Source organism: Mus musculus, chromosome 2, assembly GCF_000001635.26.
Source record: "Mus musculus strain C57BL/6J chromosome 2, GRCm38.p6 C57BL/6J".
Lineage (NCBI taxonomy): Eukaryota > Metazoa > Chordata > Mammalia > Rodentia > Muridae > Mus > Mus musculus.
Genome location: NC_000068.7, coordinates 165,105,040 through 165,130,445, shown reverse-complemented (window position 1 = coordinate 165,130,445; position 25,406 = coordinate 165,105,040). Strand labels below are relative to the sequence as shown.

Genomic DNA, 25,406 nt, shown 5'->3' with positions numbered 1-25,406 from the left:
GGAGAGAAAGTTTGTTTTTGTTTTTAAGATTTATTTATTTATATATATACAGCATTCTTCCTACATGTATGCCTGCAGGCCAGAAGAAGGCACCAGATCCCATTACAAATGGTTATGAGCCACCATGTGGTTGCTGGGAATTGAACTCAGGACCTCTGGTAGAGCATCAATACTCTTAAACTCTGAGCCATCCCTCTAGGAATGGTTTTTTAAGATCTGGGATTTTTCTCTTCCTGTGAGCCAAAGCTGGGAGGCTTAGAGACCCCTCTGAGAACAGAGAGATGCACATGGCTGGAGCAGGGAGCTGAGGAGGGCCTGCAGACATTTGCTAGCCCGCACAGGAAGGGTCTTGCATGTCCTCTGTGAATGTGTGTCCTCTGTGGATCCGGAAGCTGGGGTGTTAGGGAGCTAGCGCAAATCTTCAGGCAGAAGAGCGCTCTGATCAGATGTGGTTTTCTTGGCCTGCAGAAGGGTGGACAGAAGCAGAGCAGACTGGAGACCGCAAGCTAGCTCGTGCTAACTCCATGTGGGGTGTCAAGACAGGGCTGGTGGGCATGGACGCCAGGCAGACCACACTGACTCCCTCTTCTCAAAGGTGTGTCAACCATGACTGAGCTCTTGAGTGCTGAGTGATACCTTCAGAAGTCTTAGCACTTGGCAGATACCAACAGGGCCAGAGATTGTGATGTCTACAGAGTCTCAGTAGGATAGCCCCCTCTGCCCCAAGGGAAGGAAACTTCTCCAAGGCTCCAGACCCCGGATATACTGTGTTCAAGACCCCACCCCCTTTCACCCAAAGTCTGTCCAGTCTTGGAGGAGTCATGCCCACAACAAAGGCAGAGCCCATTCTCCACACACTGGAACCAAGCAGATCACACATGTCCTTGAGAGAGACAGAGAAGGTGCCCGTGCCTCCTGTTCCCATGAATAGGGTACAGGGACAGGGCAAGAAGTGCCAGGAGGCCTCTCGGGGCTGTCCCCACACCCTTTGCTGGATCTGTCTCTGCTCTCCACCCTCCTCCTCCCACGCCTGCCTGGGCTGTGGGTAATTGGGAAGATCAATCTTTCTGCCCAGCTGGCTGGCTCTAATCAGAGCCTAGCTTGGGATGCAATCTAATTCCCTGGGGAGGAGGGAGGAGGGAGGAGGGAGAGCTGAGCTGGGGCCGCTCAGGGAGAGGGTCCCTGCACTCCACTCCTCTGCCTGACACAGTAAGTGGGTGCAAAGGTGGTCCCACTCTCCACTCTCAAAGCCCCATCTCACTCCTCTCTGGGCTCCTCTGTCTGTGACCCCCAAGGAGAGCATCCACACCTGCTGATTTTGCTGACGTGGTATTGGTGTCCCCTGTTGCTGTCATGGGTCCTTGGAGGGGTGCAGCCACATCATCCCCTGGGCCTTTCTCAGAGTTTGTGCTAAGCACGGGGCAAAGGCATACATGCCACAGACAGGGAACATCCCTCACTGCACAACTTTATTAAGCACCTACTATATACCATGCGTGCAGTGTTCACCAATACTTCTCCTTACACAGGGCATGAATAAGACCGGCAGAAATAAGATGTGGGCTCTTTAAACACTTCCTTTGCAAGCACAAGACATGAGTCCAATCCCTGGAAGCCATAAAAAGGTGCTAGGTATGATGGGAAATCCTGTAATCTCAGAGCTGAGGAGAAAAAGACAGGAGAATCCCTGGGATTCCCTAGCTAACTGGAGTAGCCTAGTCATCACACCCTGAGAATGACACCTGAGGTTGTTCTCCGGCCTCCATGTGAACATTCACACACACACACACACAAACACAAGTGAACACATGTGTGCACACACACACATTTTTAGAAAACAACACAAGGTACCAGAGGAAAGCCATGACAGCATGTAACTGGAAAGCCATGTGTGTGTGGTGGTGAGGAAACCATTATTAAGGAGAAAGCCATCAGGAAGGAGCTGAAGGGCAGACTCAGGGCAGAGGGAGGAAGGAAGAGGGCCAAAGCCGAGGAGGGGCTGGCCATCTAACCCAAGCTATGAGATCTTGTGGGGGAAAGTACAGGACTTGGGCTGAGTGCAGTCACGGAGAGCTGCCTGGAGGAGGCAGGACCCTACGGACCTTGAAGAGTTCTGGCAGCTGAGCTGTTGACTCAGTTAGAAATATTCCTCTAAAGCCAGGCTTCCTTCTCCTGGCCCTACTCTATCCATCGTTCCAGTGAGAGCTTAGGGAAGCTGCCTCCCCTCTCTGAGACTCTTTTCTCATCTACAAAGCCACAATGGGTTTCTCCTGCATCCCACACTTGACAGGATGACATGGGGAGGCACAGACCTTGATGGTGGCTTGATATGTGTCTGCTGCCTTCTTGGGAAAAGATAGCACATTCCTTCTGGTCGCTAGGCAGTGCCCCATGTCCTCTTCCCTTCCCACGGAGCCCACCCATCTCTGCTTCCTGCTCAGTTGGGTCTAGATCCCCTGAGAGTGGCCCTGCCGGAAGCTGGGGTCTTCCCTGGAAGAGATCTGAAGTGGCCCCACACTCTGACCCCAGGGCCTTTGCACATGCCAAGCCCTCTCCCCCAGAGCAGTCTTGCCCTCCTCATCCCCTTCCTCTGGTTATTTCCCAGTCAGATCCCAGTAGAACTGTCACTTGCTGCATGGAAAAGGTCCCAGCCCCCGCCAGGGCAGGTCTCTCCACTCCTGTGCTTTTGAATTCTTAGACAGTCTGGAGGGCTGTCTGTCTCTGCCTCTAGACCAAAGGACCATGTTGTGCTTGTTCATTCCTGTGTCCTTGATACGAAGGAGACTCCCATTCCACAGTTGTCAGCAAAAATCACAAGCCTCTGTTCTAAAATATCCGATCTTACCCCAGCCTCTGTGCTTAGAGAACCTCTGGGCACCAGCCCTGTGCTGACCAGCCCCGGGGCTCTCCGGCCCTAACTCTGCTCTCTTTATGAGCCCAGAGCCTTCCTTCCCAGCCTCTTCCGACCCCCGGGGCTCCACCTGCCACCTCCCCAGATGCTCAGCGAGCCAACAGACGAAGGAAGCACCAGGCCAGAGCACGTTTAATTTTAATTTAGGAATCGGTTAGGGCTGCAGGCCTGCTCAGCTCTGGGCTGTCAATCAGCCTTCCTCAAGGCTGCATCAATTAGTTTAAAAATATTGAATGTAATTTTGCCTGACACAACATATTGCAGCTACTGCAAAATATAATTTATTTTAGAAGAAGAAATAATTAAACTAATTTGCATGTCAGTCAGCTGAACTGAGATGGCAGTGGGGGGGCAGGGCCAGAGGGGGAGACCTGGCCCCTGAAGGGGGCACCTGCCGCTGGGCACTGGGTGAGGTCTCCTGTGCCCGGAGTCTGTGCAGCTGCCACTGGATTGACAAAGGCCCAGGCAGCAGGAGGGCCAGGCATTGTGTCTGGGCCACACACTCAGAGTTCAGAGGCTCAGAGACAACTCCAGGGATGTTCCTGCCCCTCCCCTCAGTTTCCCATCCACAGAATAGGTTTGACATCACCTTTTCATGGGCTGTGTGGAGACCCATGGGAGGTCACAGACAGGAGAGGATGTTGTAAACTGGACAGGGGTTAAGGTTCAACACTGCTGGGTGCTTGGTGCCGAGACAGACCCCTGGAAGATGCTAGAGGTGGGTCTCACTGCCATTAGTGAGTATGAGGGACACAACTCAACCAGGCAGGACTGGAAGGTACCAGAGGCCTACCATTCACCCCAAGGCAACATTGGTAAGCTGGGTCCATGATGAACCTCCCTGGGCAAGGCCAACCCTCAGCACTGGCATTTTTGAAAGCTTCCCAGGTGACTTTCTGGGGCGAGGGTGGAGAAGCATCGCCTAATGTTGAGGGCACAAGGCACAGTCAGGAGCACCCATAATTCCAGGCCAGCCCCGAATCCTGGGGCAAACACTGCAACATGGACAACCTGGAGGCACACCTCATAAGTCAAGGCCCTCAGCTGTCCAGCTCTTAGATCTGAGACCCTTACGCAAGCAAATGGGCTCAGGGCTCTCCTAGGAAGTGACCCGTGTGGGACATATTGGGAGGCCAGCAAGACCCAGGTGTGGCACGGCGATGGTGTGACGAGGACAGGGGTAATAGAACATGGGTAGAAGGTGCCTGACCTTCGTGAGAGGACTGTCAGGTGCCCAGGTCGTCTTCTCCACCTCTCCCCTAGCCCACACCCCTGTTACAGAGGCAGGCTGCCAGGGAGGACACTCAGGCCTTCACTAGCCCCCGATCAGCTGAGAGACAGACACCTGCCTGCATCCCTCTCCCCCTGCCTCCCAGAAGCACCTCATCTGTCTGTGGAGGTTCTCTGGCAACGCGCTCTTAAAAATAACAGCTCACTCGGCATCCCCAGTCACGATTCCCCTCCCTCAGTCCCGGAAGAACCCCTCTAACTGCTGAGGTGGCAGATCTGGGTAAACTGAGGAGATAAAGTGCCCTCGGCTGAGGGCAACTCCAGAGAGGGGTCAGCAGCGCTAATGAAGGACCTCCTCCTCCTTCCCCCACCCCACCCCTGCTCCCCAGAGGTGACCCACCTGCCCTTCCCACCTCCAGCTCTTTCAGCTTCAGCAGCCGCAGTCAGCATCCGGAGGCCTCTGGGTTCAGAGGAGGCAGCAGACGGGTCCACTTCCCCCCAAACATGGGGTGCACGGCTGCCTGGGAACTCCCAGACTGCCCCCAAAATAGCTCTCTGTTAACCCAGCTGGAGACTCCTGTTATCCATGCATCTTCTTGAGAGTGGGGTGTCATCTCCTCTCCTGGGGGATGTACCTGCAGGGAGGGAGCAGGTAGACAAGGTTAGTAGTGAGTGTGCTAGCTGAGGTTAAAGTGGCCAAGCACTCTGGGAGGGAAGCTGGGGGACCAGTGCTCAGGGAACTGATCCAAGAGGCCAAGCTGAGGCAGCCAATTCTCTGGTGTTGGACTGCTTGCTAGATACCTGGGTACCAGTTTTCTGTGCTGGGTATGTAGTTCCAAGCACTTGAGAGACACCAACCCTTAACCAATCTGTTCTGCAAGCAAGCGAGAAAACCCAAACTCAGAGCAGTCACTCTGAGATCACAAAAGCCCTATGAGGCAGAGGTGGGCTCGGTTTTAACCACCATTTCATGTCCAGCATTTTTCAGGGATAGAAACTGAAATCAGGTTCTTGCTAGAGCCCAAGTTCTAGGTCAGGGTTGGTGTTAGCCACGCCTGAAATCCAGGCCTCTTCGCAATCCCTTCTGACTTCACTCATTTGCCCAACTGTGAGGGGCAAGCTATTCTGTGCCTTATGCTGGAGACCTGGAGCTAAGTAAGGACAGGGCCTTGAGTTTATGGGTATCCTGCTTTGCTGGCGAAATTTGCCTCCTCGGACTCATCTGGCCCTTAAAGGATTAGGTGTGCTGAGAGCAGTAGTTTGGGGGCTCAGTCACCAGCTGACCATGGTCTAAACAAGCCCACATGTTTTAGTTTCTCCTCCGCAGTGTGGGAACATGAATTGTAGTAAACCGCAGGGTCCACAGGATCCACCAGGACAGCTGAATAATGGACACGTGTGCTCCGGGAGCAGTCAATAACCTCTAGGGGACAGGGTGACAGTGATGGAGGCGATGCAGTGTGGGAGGCAGGGGCTAATCTGAAAGTACTGCTGGTGATTATGGTGGAGGGGACAGTAGGGATAACTGGCTGGTTGTGGCTGTGGCTACGCTGGCAATGGTGCTGATGCAAGTGTTGGGAGAGGTTAGGATATTGGTGTTGGTGGTAGAGGGGTGGTGGCCATGAGGGTGATGGGGATGATGAGGGTGGAGCGAATGGATCTATGGGGATGGCAGTAGCAGTGGTGAGGGTACTTCTGTGCATTACATAGTAGGGTTAGGGAGGACAGTATTGCTGGTCATCATGGTGATGGCTTAGTAGCAATAATGATGCAGTGATGGCGACAGCAGTAAAAATTGTAATGATGAAGACTGTGATGGTGCTCCTGGTGGTGATGCTGCTGATGCTGCTGATGAGTGGGATGATGGTGATGGTGATGGGTGGGATGATGGCGATGGTGATGAGTGGGATGATGGTGATGGTGATGGGTGGGGTGATGGCGATGGTGATGGGTGGGGTGATGGTGTTGGTGGTGGTGATATTGATGGTGATGGGTGGTGTGATGGTGATGGTGTTGGTAATGGTGACGGTGATGCACCCATCACCTTGTCTGTGGCCAAGGAGGTTATGGAGGCCCTGGCAATGCAGTTGATGCTAATATTAATGATGAAGGTGGGGATGGTGGATCTGGTGGCGACTGTGGTAGAAATGGAGAGAACGGTAAAGATGGTGACCATGATGGTAAAGATGGAGCCACAAGAGTGCAGATGGTTGTGGAGATGGAAGAGATGGTAGAGATAGACATGGCGGAGAAATGAATGAGATGGGATGGGAATGGTAGATATGGGGGATGGCAGAGGTTAGAGGTGTTTAGGAGGCTGTGTCCCCAGCCCTGGTCCTTGTGCCCCTGTGGATAACCCATAGTGTCAGTCGGTGTGGCCCCACTGTCTAATCTCCTAGCAATAGGTAGATCGTCTGGCTCGCCCTTGAAGCTCTTGCTCTCCTCCCTCCTCTTCCCGCAGACAATCATGCTCAGCTATCTCGGGCATCCCTACGGATCCGAATCCTGGACGTGAACGACAATCCCCCGGAGCTCGCTACACCCTACGAGGCAGCTGTGTGTGAAGACGCCAAGCCAGGCCAGGTACCCACAGGCACTGGGGGCCAGAGATGCTGTCACGAGGGAGCCCCCTGTCCCACCTCACGTTGTACCCCGCTTCTCACCCTAACAGCTCATCCAAACCATCAGTGTGGTGGACAGAGACGAGCCCCAGGGCGGCCACCGCTTCTATTTCCGTCTGGTACCAGAAGCACCTAGCAACCCTCATTTCTCTCTGCTGGACATTGAAGGTGAGCTTCCAGGGAGTCACCTTCCCCAGGGCATGTGGGGGAGGGGCTGGCTCATTGCCTTCCTCCTCTGATCTCTGTGTAGAAACTAAGACTCCCAGAGAGCCAGAGCTGGGTCTAATGTCACAGCGCCTGAGCCAGACCAGGGCTGACACCGAGCCACTGGCCAAGCCCTGAGGAACCACAGACTGAGGGGACACAGCCACAGGGCAGGGAGTGGCAGTTGAAAGGATCCTAGAAAAGCATCTAGTTGGGTGGACAGTAGAGAACAGTCCCCAAGCCAAGTGACAGAGGAAGGCACCATTGTACACACACCCCACCTGTGATTCAAATGTGTCCCCAACTCAAGTCCCCTGTGGCATCCTCACAGCCACCGTGGAGAGAGGTTTTCCCCATTTTAGTTGTCTTAGAAGGAAAAGGGACTTCTCCAGAGTTCTGCAAGTCTTCCACAGTCTATGCCTACAGAACCAGCTGGGTTCAGGTCACATCTACACCTGGGACTTTCATACCCACACTCATAGGTACCACACACACACACACACACACACACACACACACACACACACATGCGTGCACATGCACACACATACACACACGCGCACACACACACGCACATGCACACACATACACATACTCACACACACGTGCACACACACACACACACACACACACGCACGCACACCAGTCTCTGCACAACAGTCTCTGTTCCTTTAGTCCCCCACCCCTGCAAAAGCAAACTGCCCACCTGTCTGATCTGAGTGTTCCATGACACCCCACCCTGTCCTCCAATGTCCCCACACTGGAACTTTAAAAACAGGGCTGAGGGAGGCAGATATCAATGGACAGGAGTGAAGACCCCAGGAGGGACCCCAGGCTCAGAGACAGACTCTCCATGACTTCCTGGCAACTATCTGTCCTTCTCTAACCCCAAGTTCCATTGTCTGAAAATGGGGCTAATACAGAAGTCGGGCATCCCAGAGGGAAGAGGGTTACTGGGGTACACTGCGGACCTTAAACTCTCCCTTTCTACTTTTAGTCTCCTAAGCTCCATTGAGACATAATCCCTGTGAGATGGGCTCTGCCCGGGGCCCTGGGAATCCAATGACAGGAGAGAGAGTCCTCACCCGTGTGGGGTTCATATTCTATTGAAGCAAGACAGACGTTAAACAAATCAATAATACATCTGGCACAGTGAGTGGCCAGGGAGGAGGAGTAATACAGCCTTGTTCCTCAAGAGCCTGGGTCCTGTTCTGCTCCTTGTAGGCCTTTGGGCTCCAAGAGCAGTGTTGGCCCCTTGTAGGTGTTCATCAAAACATTCAGCATGAAGCTGAAAGCCAAAAGCATTCTGAGAGGGCCTCCCAGAAGGGATCCACAATGAGTAGGCAGTGAAATGAATGGGGAGACGGCTCAGCAGGCAAAGTGCCTGCCATGCAAGCATGAGGACCTGAGTTCAAATCCCTAGCAGCCATGTAAGCTGGGCACAGTAGCAGGGGTCTGTTATAACTCTGTCAGCAAGGACAGGGGGGGATCCTGGGAGCTTGCCACCAGCCACCATAGTCTAATCAGTAAATTCCAGTCCAGCAAGACCCTGTATCAAAAATTAAGATGGAATACAACAGAGGAAGACACCCGACGTTGACCTCTGACCTCTCATACATAGAGTACGCCGCACGTGTGTGCTCACACAAGTATACATCACACATACAGATACTCATGCGCACACAAATAAATGAAGACTAAAAGTACCCAGGGAGGGAGCCAAGCAGATAACTAGAGCGAGAACAGTCTGGTGGCAGAAACACCAAGTTTCAAACAAACAGAAAACAGGACGGAAAGTGATTGGTCAAGAGGCATGGGGGGCGGGGCAGACCACGTGGTCTTCTGGTCCTGGAACAGTTTCAGACTCTGCCCTCTCCACGGAGAAGCCTTAAGGTCTCTGAGGCCAAAAATGTCTGTAGTCCCCCGAGCCATATAAAGAGCCTTTACCAGCCAGTGCCTCTACTCTGACAATTGATTCCCAAAGGAGGATGACAACAGCTAGACCTGGACCCTGGAGCCCCTGCTGTGTCTGGCATTAGCCCCGCCCCTGAGGGCGGGGCATGGCTATGAGCAAGACTAAGGCTGTGGGAGGAACCAGGGCTCAGAGCCAGGACTATTTAAATCTTTTTGGAAGTAATTCAATAACCAATACAACCCAGCCCACACATCCCTCCCTTGGTATCCTGAGCTGGTGCCCCGGGAGTTTGTCAGCCCTATTCCTGCCTCTCCAAGTTCAAGGATCTCCACAATATCAGGGCCTGGGGTTCAACCCCTCCTCCGCTGTTTCTTCTAGTTTGGGGGCCTCCTGGGCTCCCTTCTGGGGTGACTCTCGGGCATAAGCATTAGGGAAAGGGTAACCTTAGCCTGCTGAGGTTAGAGCAGCTTTGGAAGGTCCTTCAGCCCCGTCCCTCCATGTGCCAACCCCCAACCTCCTCACTGTATAAATATCTTAGGTGGCAAGTGGCTACCCCAACCCATCTGCTTCTTTGTACAAATGTGTAGCCAGTTTGGAAATGTGATTTATAAATATTGCCTTTGCAGCCAGGGATTGACGCTGATGGATGTCGGGCCAGATGGATGGATGCAGCTTCCGGGCGCGGGTCCCACATAGAGGGGTGGGGCGGGCCGGGGGTGGTCAGTGGCTTCCCAGATGAAGGCAACTGGATGGGATCAGAATGATACCCCAGGAATCCCCTTCCACTGGGAGGGGTGTGGCGGGGCTCTGAGTATTTAGAACATCTGGCTGCATAGTGGGAGACAGCAACCTGAGACAGTGTCTCTGTCTTGCTTGTCAATTGGAGGCTGGTCCAGGGCCAGGCACTCATTTCTCAAATCTGTCTACTCTCTGCTGCTACTACTGTTATTGTCTCACACAAAACACACCAGCGCTTCCGACCTGAAGTCCATGTCAATGCCTGTTTTTTCCTTTATAAGTGTCCTTGGCTACAGGGCAGGTTCAAGCCAGGACGGAAACCATGTCTGTCTTATTCACAGTCATGTCTCCAGGGGCTAGAATAATCCTGACATATAGACAGTGCTCAGTTCAGATTTGCTGTGGAATGAATGGATGATGTATCACCGGGTCACTTCTTGCTTTAACACCCACGAATCAATGGCCTCCTGTCGCTTTTCAGAAAATACTGCAAGTTCCTTACGAAAACTGGTCGGCTAAACTTCCCAGGATGGGCTTCTGCCTCCTTCAGCCACAGGCTGTGTCCCAACCTCAGCGACCGCACGTGGCCATGCTTATTTTCCGGACTTGTCCACCCAGAATGAACGTTCACTCGGGTGTCTGTCATTTCTCCCAAGAAACTTCCCCTGACCTCCTGAGCATCGCCCTGCCCTGTTAATCGGTCTTCCTGCACTGGCCCTTCCCAGCGCTCCCATGGTCTGTAATCCTAGACGGAGCTGTGGGCGCCTTCAATCGGTGTTTGCTCCTCACATTAGAATCTGAGCTCTGATCCAAGCAATCGCTGATTTAGCTCTCCATTGTTTCCCCCTCAGCAGCCAGCAGGCAGCAGCTAGTGAAGAGCTTCCAGAGGAAGAGAGAGGAAGGGAGGGAAGGAAATGGATTGGAGGGTGGAAAGAGAGGGCAGGTGGATGAATGAGAGTGCAGGGTGGTAGAGGGAAGGAGGATGCATAGATGGGCGAGGGATAAGTGGGGATAGAGGACGCATGGATGGGTGGACAGGTAACAATGAAGAGCAAACGGACAGATGGAATATGGAGGTTGGGTGTATAAATGAACAGTGGGTGGGTGAGTGCTGAAGGGCAGACAGGTGTTGGATGAGAAATGGGGAGGAGACAGAAGATAGCTGGGTAGATGCTGCAAGGCTGAAAAATGGATGGGTACATGGATGTATGGATGGGTGTTGGAGTATGATGTATGTGCATATGAGTGGATGGGTGACAGGAAGTCAATGGATGTGTGGGTGACGGCTAGAGAATGGATGGACAGACGGACCCGTGGGTAAATGGTAGAAGGTAGATGGAGCATGGGTGGATGATGAAAAGGTGTGTGTCCATGACAGCTAGAGACTGGATGGGAAGATAAATCTATAGAGGGATGGTAGAGGGTGGATGAATTGATGGATTGGTCTGTAGACCGGTGATAGTGGATGAACGAATTGATGAAAGATGGGTGGATAGACAGACAGACAGCTAGACAGATGGACGATGAAGAAACAAGTCATTGCTTTTTCTTTTATATTTTTGTCTGTTGTAGTTTTTCACATTTGAATTCGTTATTATTCATTTGTTTTGTTTTGGTTTTTGGTTTTGGGGTTTTTTTGTTTTTTGTTTTTGTTTTTGTTTTTTGTTTTTGAGACAGGGTTTCTCTGCGTAGCTCTGGCTGTCCTTGAATTCATTTTGTAGACCAGGATGGCCTTGAACTCAGAGATCCATATGATCCATATGTCTCTGCTTTGTGAGGGCTGGAATTAAGGCATATGCCATAATTGCTTGCCCTAAGTCATTACTTTTTAAAGTCTGTGTTTATGTATGTGTGCATGCATATATGTGCATGTGTGTGTGTATGTGTGTGTATGCATGCATGTGAATGTGTACATGAGTGCAAGTGTTGGTGGAGGCCAGAGGCATGAAACACCCTAGAGCTGGAGCTACAGGCAGTTACATCCATACCCAATATGAATGCCTGGATCTCCTGTCCTCTCTAAGAGCAATATATGCACTCTTAACAGCTGAGCCATCTCTCTATCCATAGTCACTTCTGTAAAAGTTTTTAAAATTACATTTATTCATTTTGTGTCTAGAGTTGGGCAGGGGATACATGCTACACAGCATTCAGAGGTCACAGGAGAACTTGTTTGAGTCAGTTCTCTCCTCCACCACGTGGGTCCTAGGGATGGGACTCAGGTCACCAGGCTCAGTGTGATTCCCTTCGACTGCTGAGCCACCATGCCAGTCACACAGGTCACACAGAGGGAGACCCTGCTCAAGCATGGTTAGGAGAGCTAGATGTGGCAGTGTGTTTCAAATGTCCACAGCCTGATGTACAAGACGCATCTAGCGGTGCTGATGTAGCCTCACCCCACCCCCTTCCCTTCTTTCCCCCTGCACTTGAACCTTCTTTCTTCCCTGGCAGAAAGCAGTATTTTCTTAGCCTGGGCTGCCTCAGTCTTTAACAGAAGGCCCCAGAAAACTAGCCAGAGCTTAAGGTGTTGACCCACGTCTGCTACTTAGCCCAAGAGTTGTGGTCCCTTCCAACTGTGTTCCTTGAGACTGGCATAGGGCCAGATTCTGGCTGGCCCGTGATGGAGAAACAGACACCTTGCATGGACCTCAGCCATCAGAGCAGGGCGTGGCAGCCATAAATCCCCACCTTCCCAGGGAAGTGGAGAAAGGAGGCCATGGAGCAGATGATGTGTAGCTGGAAGAGGACGAATGAGGAATTGGCCCAGGCAAGAAGGCAGAGAGGGTGCCCTAGATTGTGGGGACTCACAGAAGCAAGGCAGAGACATCCAGACAGGGAGCAGGTGTGGGGTGCGGCACGAGGGAGAACCATTAACCAGCATTTATGAGGTTCTGCTGTGTGCTAGGAACGATCCTATTCCATCTTCTCTGCTAGGTGAGACCCTGGCTCTGTTTGCTGATGAGCACTGTGAGGACTGAGGGAGACACACAGTGTTGCTAGTATTTGCATGGGAACGTTCAAATGTGTGAAACGGTGGGCTCAGTAAGACACTCAACCTTGTTTGTCTGTCACCTCATGGGCCAGCTTGTCACATCTGATCCCACTCACCTCCTCTGTGTGTCCAAGGCCATGGGTCAGTCTTTCCAAGGGCTCTTTCCTCATCGTGTGTCCATAGTGAGGAAAACTGGACTTGGGAAGCTGTTGGGAAGCAGGGACTATTGAGAAGGGGCAGCAGGAGAGAGCCGGGCTTCATCTTGGGCTAGGATTTCCTTACAAACTAGCACTAGGAAGATCTCGGTTGGCCTCTCCACACAGGCACACATTTCCTTGAGCTCCCTGGGTCCCATCCACAAAGCTGAGAAGGGACTCTGGGCCCTCAAGGTCTCAGGTAAGAACCCACACTGACAGCCAGGGTAAGGAGAGCTGGGTCTGGCAGACAGGCAGAGGAGCAACGCAGAGATGGAGTGTCCATCCTGGGACTCAGCCCTTCAGATCCCCCCGCTGTGCAGGACTGAGAGGTGCCCTCAGAATGCAAGGGTCAGTGCTTCCTGGCAGATGTGGAGTATGTAAGAAAAGGAGAGGAAGTGGGTGCAATCTGTCTCTCAGCCTATGCTGAAAGATCAGCTTTCCAGGTTGTGCCTGGTCTGCAGCAGTCTGAGGTTGAACAATAGCCACCACTGCATAGCGTGCCCCTCTCTCTGTCTGCCTATGTACAAAGGAAAACTTTGCATAGAGAGAGTCTGATGCTTTGGGTCTCCTCACATGGCCATGGAGGCTGCATCTCTGCCCTGGGAGCTCAGCTTCTTAGTGAGAGACCCCTAAGCTCCAGAACTAACTAACATGGAGGGCAGAAAGACCCCTCAGCCACAGGCACCCACCAGCCAGTGTTTCCAGCCACTCTGATGACCTTGGATTTGTCAAGGTCCAGCAAACCACAACCAAGGACCACAGGACTCCCCAAAGCAAAGCGTATTGAAGATGGGGGGAGAATCTGGGACAAAGCAAGCTGTTGAGATCAATGGGGGAAAAATGGCATAGCCAAGGCCAGGACATTGGTCCAGCAGGGAATGAAATCTGGGATTAGCTGGGGACAGTACCTTGGCACAGCTGGGAGCAAAAAAAAAAAATCTTAGGATTGCTGAAAACACATTTAAGGCAGCTGGGAACCCAGTGCAGGGACGGCTGAGGACACCCGTGGGCTCTGTGATCTTCAGCAGCTGAGGCAGACGTGGGGGGAGGGGCGGGGATGAGGAGACAGATGTGTGTATCCCCGAAAAGGCAGCAATTTGGGGTGGGATCCGGATGTGGCTGGGCCAGGGTCCGACACCAGCCCCGAGTCACACACTGTCTGCTTCAAGATGGGATCTGGATGCGGCTGGGCCAGGGTCCGACGCCAGCCTCGAGTTACACACTGTCCGCTTCTCCTCCGGTGCAGATAACACAGCTGCGGTGCACACGCAGCACGTGGGCTTCAACCGGCAAGAGCAGGACGTGTTCCTCCTGCCCATCCTCGTTGTGGACAGCGGGCCACCCACCCTGAGCAGCACGGGCACCCTCACCATCCGCATCTGCGGCTGTGACAGCTCCGGTACCATCCAGTCCTGCAACACCACCGCCTTTGTCATGGCTGCCTCCCTCAGCCCCGGCGCACTCATCGCTCTCTTGGTCTGTGTTCTCATCCTGGTTGGTAAGTTCAAGAACCCCGCTCCCCATGACTTGGTGTTCTGCCTGGATAGACCACACCCTGGGAGAGGAGCCCCAGTTCCTCCTACATATGGATAGGCTTCCTAGATACATCTCTAACCTCTACCTGCAGTTCCTGTGGGAAGTCTCTGAAGTGAGGATGGTGGCCAGCTTGGGACAGTTTTGTGCCCCACACACAGCCCAAGACTTCCCAGAGTTTAAAGCCACTTGTATAGCCTGGGCTGGTGACTCCTTCCTATAATCTCAGCACTTGGAAAGCTAAGGCAGGAGAATTGCTGCAAGTGAGAGGCTAGCCTGGGCTATATAGCAAATTCCAGACCAACCTGGACTGTAGAATGACAAACCTTATTAGTAAAAAGAAACATGGAACTGGAGGTGTGGCCTAATTGGTAGAATGCTTACCCAGCATACATGAAGCCCCAGGTTCGATCCTCAGTACTGCATAAACTTGGTGGGATGGTGTAAGGTTGTGATCCCGACATCCCAGAAGTAGAGACAAGAGTATCCAAAGTTAAAGTTATCTTTGGCTATACTGGGAGCTTGAGACCTGGTATGGGGGCCAGGGACACACCAAGCATATTTTAAAAATTCTCTTGTCTACTATTTCCCTTTTTAAAATTGTTGTTCTCCATAAAGAGAAGCATGGCTGTTTGGCTGCATGACCAAGTGTATCAGCCCCTTTCTCAGATGAAGAAACAGAGACTCACAGGTTAAGTGGCTTGGCTAAGAAGACCCAGATGGCCTTCTGACATGAAATTAGCTCTTCTTACTCTGTGTCTCCACCTCTGCTCTGCCACCTGCCATGAAATAAAACTGGGGACAACAACTTAGGGCTCCTGGGACAAAGTCTTGAGACACTGGGGACAATGGCACCAGAAGCCATTTGAACTCCAGTATCGCTGGTGAGAAGAGATGTGAACAGCCTGTGGCTGCTGCCACAGCCAACCAAGTGCTGACTGTAGACAGAACAGCCAGAGTTAGGGGTTCTCCTGGGACCACGCTCACTAGCCCTGCCCAGTCCCCCACGAGATGACACCCCTCCCCTTGTGCTGCTACACCCCTTCAGATCCCCCACAGAGGCCCCGAACAGACTCTGCCCAGCCAGGAGTACAGCCCCTCCTTCCCCACCACAGCCCACAGCTCAGAAACCCTTTTTTTCCAGAGGGTGCACTTTACAGCGGTTTCATTTTCCAAGGCAGTGCAAACAAATTTCTGCCTAATTGCCCACAAACGAAGAAAGTGCACATCAGTGCTCTAAAGGTGACGGGCTGAATCGCTGATCAGGTCTGGCACATCTGTCGCCCGCCGCCCGCAAACCCTACCATCTGCTCTCGTGGGCATCCCCTCCACAGCTCCAGGTCTCCAGCTCCAAATGCCGTCCATCTATCTTCTCTACATCTCTCTTGACACCTTCCTTCCCTCCAGCCCTCCCTCAGGGCCTGTCCCCAGCCCCCACGTCCTTCCCTGTTGTAAGCTACCATGTTAGGTGGTGAGCTCCTACCCTGTGCTGTGGCCCTCACAGCTGGCCCTGACCACAGGCCTGGCTGGATCTGTCTGGAGCAGCAAGAAACATCTAATTGCTGCCACGGCGCTTGGCATGTGTCTGTCCATTCGTGTGTCCATCCACCCATCCAGCAAATCCCTCTCAGGTACTAGGCTGTTTCCACAATAGGATTTACCACTGAGCAAAGTTGTTTGTTTGTTTCTTTAATTCTTTCTTGGGGCTTAAGAGATGGCTCAGCAGTTAAGAACACTGACTACTCTTCCAGAAGACCCGAGTTCAATTCCCAGCACACACGTGGCAGCTCACACCCATCTGTAGCTCCAGTTGCAGGGGATCTGGTTCCTCTTCTGGCCTCCATGAGCGTTGAGCACATACGTGGTACAGAGACATACAGGCAGGCAAAACACCCACACGCACAAAATAAAATGAAATTTAAAATTATTATTGATTTCATACATGTATACAATGTATCTTGATCGTGGCCACCCCCAGGCCCCCAGACCTTTCCTACGTGTATCCTTCCCACCTCAGGTCCTCTTTGTGTCTTCTTTATAGCTCACGGAGTTCCACTAGCGCTGCCAGAGCGTGCACCAGAGCGAGGCCATACACTGGAGCGTGGCTGTGTACTGGGCGTGGTTAGCCCACCAGTGGCCACACCCCTGAATAAAAATGACTCCTTTCAGTTTCCACCAATCAGCCAATGACTTTAGGGTTGAGGGTGGGACCTTGTTGGCCCCTCCCCTATCCTTGCCGGGCTATTGACTGGCTTGACCGTGTGGAGCTCTTCACAGAGCTGTGGGTCCAGAAGCCTGCATTCCCCGGCACCCCTCCCCGCCCTCCAGCTCTGACATTCTTCTTTGCCCCCTTTCCATCACATTCTCTGGGCCTTGGTGGAGGGAGGGGGGTAGTGGGAAAGAGAAAGATTATTTTAACTTTAAACGTATGGAGTTTGAGGTTCTCTTGGTCAACCGAGGGGACTGGAAGTTGAATGTACCTGGATTTCAGGGGTGAAAGATGCTGGAGTTATTGGCGGAGGGAAGCTAAAGCCACGGCGTGCAGAAGAGTGCCAAAAGAGGGAATGTTATAAGGGAGTAGGTCCTTGGGAGCTGGGGAAGCAGGAAGGAGAACCTGGCTGGATGACAGAATACAGTGTTAGGAAGGAGGGAGGAGGAGGAGGAGAGAAACAGGAAGTCCTGAAGGCAGATGAAGAAAGACAGAAGCACAGAGAGTAGGTCATTCATTCACTACCCCCCTCAGTTGGGTCTCCAGGCAACTCTTCATTCATTCATTCATTCATTCATTCACTCCATTCAGCAAGCACACATCCCGTGCTTTTCCATGCCAGGCATGAGGCTAGGGAGACATTTTCCAGGCCCCAGAGGATATTCACTGGGGTTAACTTGGCAAGACCCAGCCTGTGGCTGAGATAAGAAAAGGGAAGTCCCAGAGGCAGATCTAGGACCCACTGAGGACCCACAGTTGTCAAGGATTCCCTGCAGCTGCTACTGGTGACGAGGCCACACCGAGAACCAATGGAATCCTTCCCGTGGGGACCTGGAGTGGGGTCGCCTGGGTAGAAATCTCACAGAGAGAACCCTGAGGGTCCTGATCTGAGACAAGAAATAGGAAGCACAGACGTCCGGGGGGGGGGAGGGGCGACGGGGGACAGAGGAGGGCAGGGACAGAGGGTTTCGTCCTTCTTGGGCCTGGTGCCTTCACCCTTCCAGCGCCTAGAACTGAGGATGGAGACTCAAGGGTTAATTCTGGCCCTCAAATTGGGTGACAATCCTTAGCACCGCTCTGCATCACTGAAGCTCAGCCGTCAGGTTGGGGGCTGGAGGGGGGTCCAGGCAGTACCCTACGCTGGGCTCAGCCCTCACTCTGTGTCCCTATGTCTCCTATCCCACCCCACCCCACCCCCACAGTTCTTGCTCTGCTGATCCTCACTCTCAGGCGGCACCACAAGAGCCATCTGAGCTCAGACGTGGATGAAGACATGCGGGACAATGTGATCAAATACAACGACGAGGGCGGCGGCGAGCAGGACACCGAGGCCTATGACATGTCAGCGCTACGGAGCCTCTACGATTTTGGGGAGCTCAAGGGTGGCGACCCGGGCGGGGGCGCGGCCAGTCCCCCGCAGGCTGCTTCCTCTTCTGAGCGCCACTCGCTGCCTCGGGGGCCGTCGAGCCCCGAGCCGGACTTCTCGGTGTTCAGGGACTTCATCAGCCGCAAGGTGGCGCTGGCGGACGCGGACCTATCGGTGCCTCCCTACGACGCCTTCCAGACCTACGCGTTCGAGGGCGCGGGCTCGCCGGCCGCCTCGCTCAGCTCGCTGCACAGCGGCTCGACCGGCTCGGAGCAGGACTTCGCCTTTCTCCGCGCCTGGGGCCCGCGCTTCCGACCGCTGGCCGCGCTCTACGCCGGCCACCGCGGGGACGACGAGGCCCCGGCCTCCTAGCCCCAGCCTGCCCAGTCGGGCAGCGCAGCCCGACGGGAGGGGATCTGCAGGGTCCCTGCTCCGCGACACGTTCCCAGGGGTGTATCTTGCGGAAGACTCAGGGGCGCGGCAGTGATGACCAATGTCAGGAAAAAGGAGGGGAACCTGGCCTGTGCGGATCTGGGGTTGGACAGGACCACGGTAGGGGAACCCGGCTCTGGGAAAGGACAATGGGAGGGGAAAGCAGAGGAGGGCGCTGCTGCCATGCCCACCCCAAGGCTTTCTGGCATCCAATTAAAGATGAAGGAAGGGCTGGTCATTTACTAAGCACCTACTGTGTGCTGAGAGCTACCTGGAGACCAACTGCATTGTTGGAAAAGCTATGAGGTGGAGTCTTGAAGGTGTCAGATGGGGAAGCTCCCCCAGAGAAGTGGATGTGACTTGCTCAGGGACACCCAGGCAGCAAGTGGTGGAGCCTCTGGCACTGACCGGCTGTCTGGCCTTGGGCACGTCATGTCATTTCTCTGGGCCTCAGTTTCCTCATCTGTCAAATGAGGTTGATAACAGCACCTACCTCGAAGATTTGAGAGGATCAAAAGGGTTCATGTGTCAAGTTGTTGGGCGGTGCCTGGCACAGAGTAGGTGTTCAATAAATGCTCGCCTTTGTTACAACCGTTATCCTTGTGGTTACTAGCGGCTGTGTGACTGACCCCACGTGACTGCGCTCACTCCCTCACCCCAGAACCAATCAGCCTCCTCCCAACATTTCCAAGGAGACAAGAACTGGTCCCAGCTGTCAGGCCCTGGTCCTCCTCTGAGTGGGAAGTAGATGTGCCCAGCGATTATAGAATCTTTCTGCCCCTCAGGCTACATCAGAATAAGCCCCCCAGCAAGAATGCTCAGACAGGATGAGCCTGGGAGGAGAAGAATCCTCAGCGGTGACATCGCGTCTCTGTTGTGGGACCTGGAGTCTTTCCCTCCGTAGCAGTGTTTCTCAACCCTCCTAATGCTGCGACCTTTTAATACATGTTGTGGTGACCCCCAACCATAAAATTATTTTCGTTGCTGCTTCATAACTGTAATTTTGCTACTGTTATGAATCATAGTGTAAATATCTGATATGCGATCCCTGTACAGGTTGTGACCCACAGGCTGAAAACTGCTGCTTTATAGACTCCAGTGTAAGTCTCTCCTGCAATGGGTATAGATAGCGGCACAGACCTGTGATCTCAGAACTTGGGAGGCTGAGGCAGAAGGATTGCCACGAGTTTGAGGTCTGCCTAGATTACTTAGTGAAATCCAGGCCAGTCAGAACTACACGGGAAACAATGTCTCAAAAAAACAAACAAAACAAAAAAACAAAAAAACAAGGGTGGGGATGTGTGGCTCCCTGGGTAGAGCATTGCCTGTGGTGCACAGAGCCCCGGGTTCCATCCCAAGCACTGCACAGGTGGACCGCCATGATAGACTCCTCTTGTCACAGTGCTTAAGAAGGAAAGACAAGAGGATCAGAAGTTCAAAGACACCTTCAGCTACTTCATGAACGGGAGGACAGTCTAGGCTACCTGGGAGTCTGGAGGACAATGGCTGCCTTCCATCTTCCATCCTAGGCTCTTTGGGAAGAATCAGTGACTCCACACGAACTGGGATGAATCCCAGCTCTTCATAGCTGGCCACCACCTCAGTTTGTTTAGCTGTGAAGTGGGTGCTCAGTCCAATCCCAGTGTCTCCCTGGCATGTACAAAGTGTTCAGTAAATGCTGCTTGGCCCTTCCTTGTCTGTCACCCTCCCAAGGAACTCCCACTCCTTCTCTCCATGTCACCAAGGTCCATAGAAATGGTCTAGAGGCAGCCTGTGTGCCCTGAGTGCCACCATGCCCTACTTCAGAGACAAGGAAATAGGCTCACAGCAAAGGCATGCCCCCAGCTACAGATATATCTAGTTAGCTTGTTGTTGTTGTTGTTGTGTGTACACATTTGTGTGTGTGTGTGTGCCACATCCCATGTGGAAAGAGCAAAGCTTTGGGGAGTTGGTTCTCCTCTTCCATAGTTGGTTTGAGGACCCAACTCAGGTGGCCAAGCAGTTTTACCCAGTGAGTCATCTTGCTGGCCCCAGAAAGTAGTTTCTGCTTTCTAGGAGCTCAAGACCCAGGAGACAAAGACAGGAATCATTCTAACCACAGCTTTGAGAAAGCAGGCTGAGCAGAACAAGACACACACACACACACACACATACACACACATACATACACACACACACACACACACACACACACACACATGTGCCCAGTACAGGAAGAAGCCTGGATAATTCCTGGGGCCTGCTGCATCTTGAAGCATGACCTTGAGATTGATGAGGTGGGCCAGCATGCGGGGGCATCCCAAGGGGCTACACTAGCATCTGCAAAGGCTGGGTTGGGTAGGTTGCAGCATGAGGCTGTTTCCCACAAGGAGGGTGATCCCCCCGAGCTGACTCACCATGAGGAGGAGGAGGAGGAGGAGGAGGAGGAGGAGGAGGAGGAGGAGGAGGAGGAGGCAGGGAAGGCTATGGAAAGATCTTGAGGTCTGGACTAAGGAGCCTTCGGCTTTGCTCACTTTGAATGGTAAGGATGCTCAGACGACAGGAGCCTGAATTCACACCCAGCTCATGTGCTCACATCAAACCACCTAGGGCACTGGGAAGGAATTCAGAAGGCCACCTTTGTCTTACAATCAAGGCTCTGCAGACATTTAGCCCATCTGCTGAGGATCACTAAGGTGGCTGATGGCAGGTGAGGTAGGGGACATGGGAGTCACACTCTTCCTACAAGGGACCCTTAACCCCTAACTACTGTAGCGAATACAGCATATGAACATCTGGGGACCCAGACAACGTAGAATCACCTCCCACCCCAGCATGCCCAGTGCTCACAGAGCCCAGAGCCAGCTCTGAGGCTGCTCATTGTTATGCCAAGAGGAAAACTGAGACTGGGGGGAACAAAGTGACTATCTCAAGGTCACCCAGCTGCTAACAGCTGGGTCAAGGATGGTCCTCTCACCTCAAACCTGTTTTGTCCACACACATTTGTTGACTTGACGGATCCCATCCCGCCAAGGAGATGACCTGTTCAGAGGGATACAGTGTCACAGGTCTGAACCCCACACATGACCTGGCAAGGATGTCACAGGGTGAAGGACTGGACCCGACTGATCCTGACTCCCCCTCTGAGCCTCCTGCTCTGACGTCTGCCTGTGCCTCTGTCCTCTCAGCCATTACAGTCTGAAAGTCGTTCAAACAGCAACTGCCCAAGGTGGTGATAAGGTCAACATGCAATCTGAATATCCAGCAGTAGCCACTAATGTCCCCCAGATTAGCTCCTAACCGCTGGGGTGACCTCAGTTTACAGGTGAGGAACCCAATGTGCAAAGAGAAGATGGCTTGGTCCAAGTCCAACAGGTTAAAGTAAGTGGAGACATTCAGGTTTAAAGATGGATGATCTAGTGTAGTGCCATCCGGTCGGCAGCCCCAAGATCAGGCACACAGTCAGCCCTCAGCATGTCCTGACCTATCTGAATGTCACCAGCTATACATCACTGCCATCCTACCCGGTCTGTGGTCCTCGGGCCTCCAGTGATTTCTGCTGGTGATGAGGTAGGGTTACAAGCAAAGGTACTCCCTGGTCCCCTTCATGCCATCTGCTCCCTAGTGCCTTAGCATCCCTTCCACACTAAGGCATCCCACGTATCCCATTCCTTCCCAGGTCCTACAGAGTGTCCACCCACACCAAGCACACACCCTATGAGCTTTTCTGATGATCTGGGGTAACTATAAAAGATCTTGTGAGGTGCACAAGCCTTGGACGGTTGGCCTCCCTGACTCCCACGAGCCCCCAGGAGTCTCCAATTGTCTGCCTGTTTTACCACCAGGCACCAGAGAGGCACACCCAGCTCTGCCTGGGAGATCAGAGATGATAGGCATCTGGCCCCTGCACGAGGCCACTGGGAAAACGAAAGACAAACAAAATCCCCTTCCGTTGTCATCTATCGTGTCACCGGCGTCACCATGGGAGAAGACTGCAGAGACCTTGAATGGAAAAACGGATGTTTTAATATAATTAACCAAGAATTCCAGAGTCAGGCCGAGAGACAGCGATGGCGCTGGCCATGGTGAGGATGACATAATTAATGTGGCACTTGCCACATACCTGACCCTGCACTAACTAAGCAACATTGCATGATTAATATGAATCCACGTGAGACCCACTAATTCTGTTCTGTGTCTAGCTCTTTACATAATGTGACCTGTTCCGTTTAAAGGTGTGATTCTTTTGAGTGCTGTTTTGCAAAGCTGACATAAAGGAGCCCAAATTCACAGGTGTGGAGGGCTTTGCTCAAGTGCACAGAGCCTGGGCAGTTACACGGTTCATTCGATACGGTGCACACCGGGCACGTGCACCATTCTAAGTTCTCTCTGTAGTGCTTCATAGACCAGACGTGGTGACGCGGGTCTGCAAACCTAGTGCTCGAGAGGTGGAGGCGGGGGCTCAAGGTCATCCTTGGCTACACAGCAAATTAGAGGCCAGACTGGACTAGATGGGAACCTGTCTCAAAAGGACAAACAGAAGGAAGGAAGGAAGGAAGGAAGGAAGGAAGGAAGGAAGGAAGGAAGGCAGGCAGGCAGGGAGGGAGGGAGGCAGGGAGGGAGGAAGGGAGGGAGGGGAGGGAGGGAGGGGAGGGAGGGAGGGGAAGGGAAGGGGAAGGAAGGGGAGGGAGGGAGGGAGGGGAAGGGAAGGGGAGGGAGGGGGAGGGAGGGAGGGGAGGGAGGGAGGGAGGGAAGGGAGGAAGGAAGGAACGGAGGGAGGGAGGGAGGGAGGGAGGGAGGGGAAAGGAAGGAGAAGGAAGGGGAAGGAAGGGGAAGGAAGGGGAAGCATGGAGACCATGTGGGCCTGAGACTGTTACAAACACCCAGGTCCACCCAACCATAGCTCTCTGCACAGGAAGTACACATAGAGAGGATGGAGAAGCAGCTGAGGAGAGGTGGTAACATTCCAGAAAGTGGGCTGGGCAGGGGAGCAAGGAAGGTAGGGGTGGAATAGGCCGGTCCACCACCATCCAACACTGCTCTGAATCTCTGGTGTATACTGACGTGACCTCACGTGGCTGTGGACACAAAGCGGGGACAGAGAGAGAGGAAAGCAGTGTGAGCCCCACAGGTCAAGATCCAGTGCCCGCCTCCTGACTCAGGCAACTCAAAGAACCGGCTGCTGTCACAGGGGGCGGCATGGCACCCGCATCCGTCAGCCAGCCGTCATCGCCGCCCACCCCTGGGTCACGAATCAGCAGCTCCACTTACCTCCTGCCAGCCCGCACGCTCCAGCCAGCTCTGTCACTGGCCGCTGAGCATTTTGCAAATGTGGCCCTGTCAGCCCTGGGTTGAAGTGGGAGTTCACGCTCCAGTGGCTGCAGGAGCATGACTGCGCAGGATGCACTCACACAGTGCCCCCTAAGGCGTGTTCCTGTCCGCATCCACCATGCAGACATGCATGTGCACCACTGAGCACACAGAGGATATCCTGTAGGTCTGCAAACGCAATCACAGCGTGGCATGTTATGCACGCAATGGGAGCAAGCACCCGTGTGTACATCTATGTTTGCATACAAGGCATGTGACACACCCACTAATGTTCTCTTGCATGAGTGCACATATGTGGCACTGGTTCTCTTCAGTGAATGAATATATTTTCCCATTCAGGCCACACCTATGCACATACATGTGACCTTCATAAGATCCCACTCAGAGACATTGTATATGTTGGCACATGAGTCCGTGTGCACAAAACATGTGCGGATTTTGGGATTCATCCACAGGCTACAAAGCCAAGTTCACAGTGTTTGTTGTTGTGCTTATGTGTGAGGTGAGCACACATGTGTCATGTATGCACCTGATCATGTACATATTCTCCAGGTGGCCAGGGGGACACGAGGCATGCACACACCCACCCAGTCCCACATACCCTGACCCTCTGCCACCCTGTTGCATGTCCTGCACTTTCAGACACCTCCTCCTCCTATACCCAAACTCCTCTGCCCACACTCACCTTCAGAGGAGGCCACAATTCACCCAAAGCCAGGACACCCAGCTCCTGCTTCCCAGGCCAGGGTGCCACAGGCAGACACGTGCCTCCACGTCCCACTTCCCACACACCACAGAGGCAGATCCGTGGCACGTGGGTGCTCACAGCACCCCCACCCCACCTCAGGGTGTCGTGTGCCCCAGCCCCAGATTGTCAGGTGTGCCTGGGACAGCAGGAATGGCGCCCACAGGCAAGAATCACCACTCACGCAGAATCGCATCTGCCGCGGACGCCTCATCTGCTGTGCAAATGATGATTAAATGTTATTGTGTGAGAGAAAGCAGCAAGGAGGGACTCATTAGCTTCATTGTCGGGAAGGGCTCCACAGGCCCACCAGCTCCTAATTCTTGGACTGGCTTAACCCAATGTATGCTGGTGACGCCCAGGTCTCACATGCACGACAGAGACAGAGATCCCAGCTCTGGACCCTCCTGGGCTGTGGGGAGCACTGTGGAGGGAGTCCCGAGAATGGAGAAGAACCTCTCCCTTCGTTCTCATTGGCTGCATTGCCCTGAGCCAATCCACTCACCAGATAATTTCTCACCTCCACCATAACCCCAGTAACTCAGAGGTTCAGGGGTCACGGGCCTTCTAGAGACACGTCCCAGCTGGAGAAAGGTTTAAAGTCTGTGGCTAGCATAAGCTGTAAGGTCTGGTCAGCTCATACAGGAACCTTTTACAAAGAATGGGGTGGAGGACGGGGCACTGCACGGGAAGGGGGTGTGTGTCTGTGTCTATGTGTGTGTGTGTGTGTGTGTGTGTGTGTGTGTTGAGAGAGAGACAGAGACAGAAACAGAGACAGAGACAGAGAGAGAGACAGAGAGCAGAGAGACAGAGCGAGAGAGACGGAGACAGAGACAGAGAAAGAGACAGAGTGAGAGCGCTGAATTTCTAGTAAGCACAAATAGCTTCTCTGCGGTTGGTATCTCCACACTGTACTTGGGATTATTCTTCTTAGAAATATTCATTCCTCATTTCTATGAGACTCAGGTTACACCCAGAGCCTATGTTTCCCTTTGGGAAACGT

At 53.2% G+C, this 25,406-nt stretch overlaps 1 protein-coding gene and 1 long non-coding RNA gene across 11 annotated transcripts in view; one reads left to right on the top strand and one right to left on the bottom strand.

The window, feature by feature from the left end:
• Cdh22 (cadherin 22) overlaps positions 1-18,945 on the top strand; it is a 123,424-nt gene extending 104,479 nt beyond the window's left edge. For 3 of the 10 annotated variants that reach the window (XR_003949827.1, XM_017314852.2, XM_006498536.4), the window contains 4 exons: positions 6,603-6,724; positions 6,813-6,930; positions 14,055-14,306; positions 17,753-18,945. Coding sequence is in view for 8 of the 10 variants with exons in the window: in XM_017314852.2 (XP_017170341.1) it covers positions 6,603-6,724; positions 6,813-6,930; positions 14,055-14,306; positions 17,753-18,288 (1,028 nt within the window). In the remaining 2 variants the exon portion in view is untranslated. The other 7 variants (XM_006498534.4, XM_017314851.2, XM_030246472.1 and 4 more) reach the window with 4 other exon arrangements.
• A 4,166-nt stretch (positions 18,946-23,111) lies between these two features.
• On the bottom strand, positions 23,112-24,731 carry Gm36690. The gene is made up of 3 exons (XR_375214.2): positions 24,344-24,731; positions 23,599-23,826; positions 23,112-23,405 (listed from the first exon to the last, which is right to left on the bottom strand). It is a non-coding gene; the product is annotated as a predicted gene, 36690 (long non-coding RNA).
• Between the last annotated feature and the right edge of the window lie 675 nt (positions 24,732-25,406).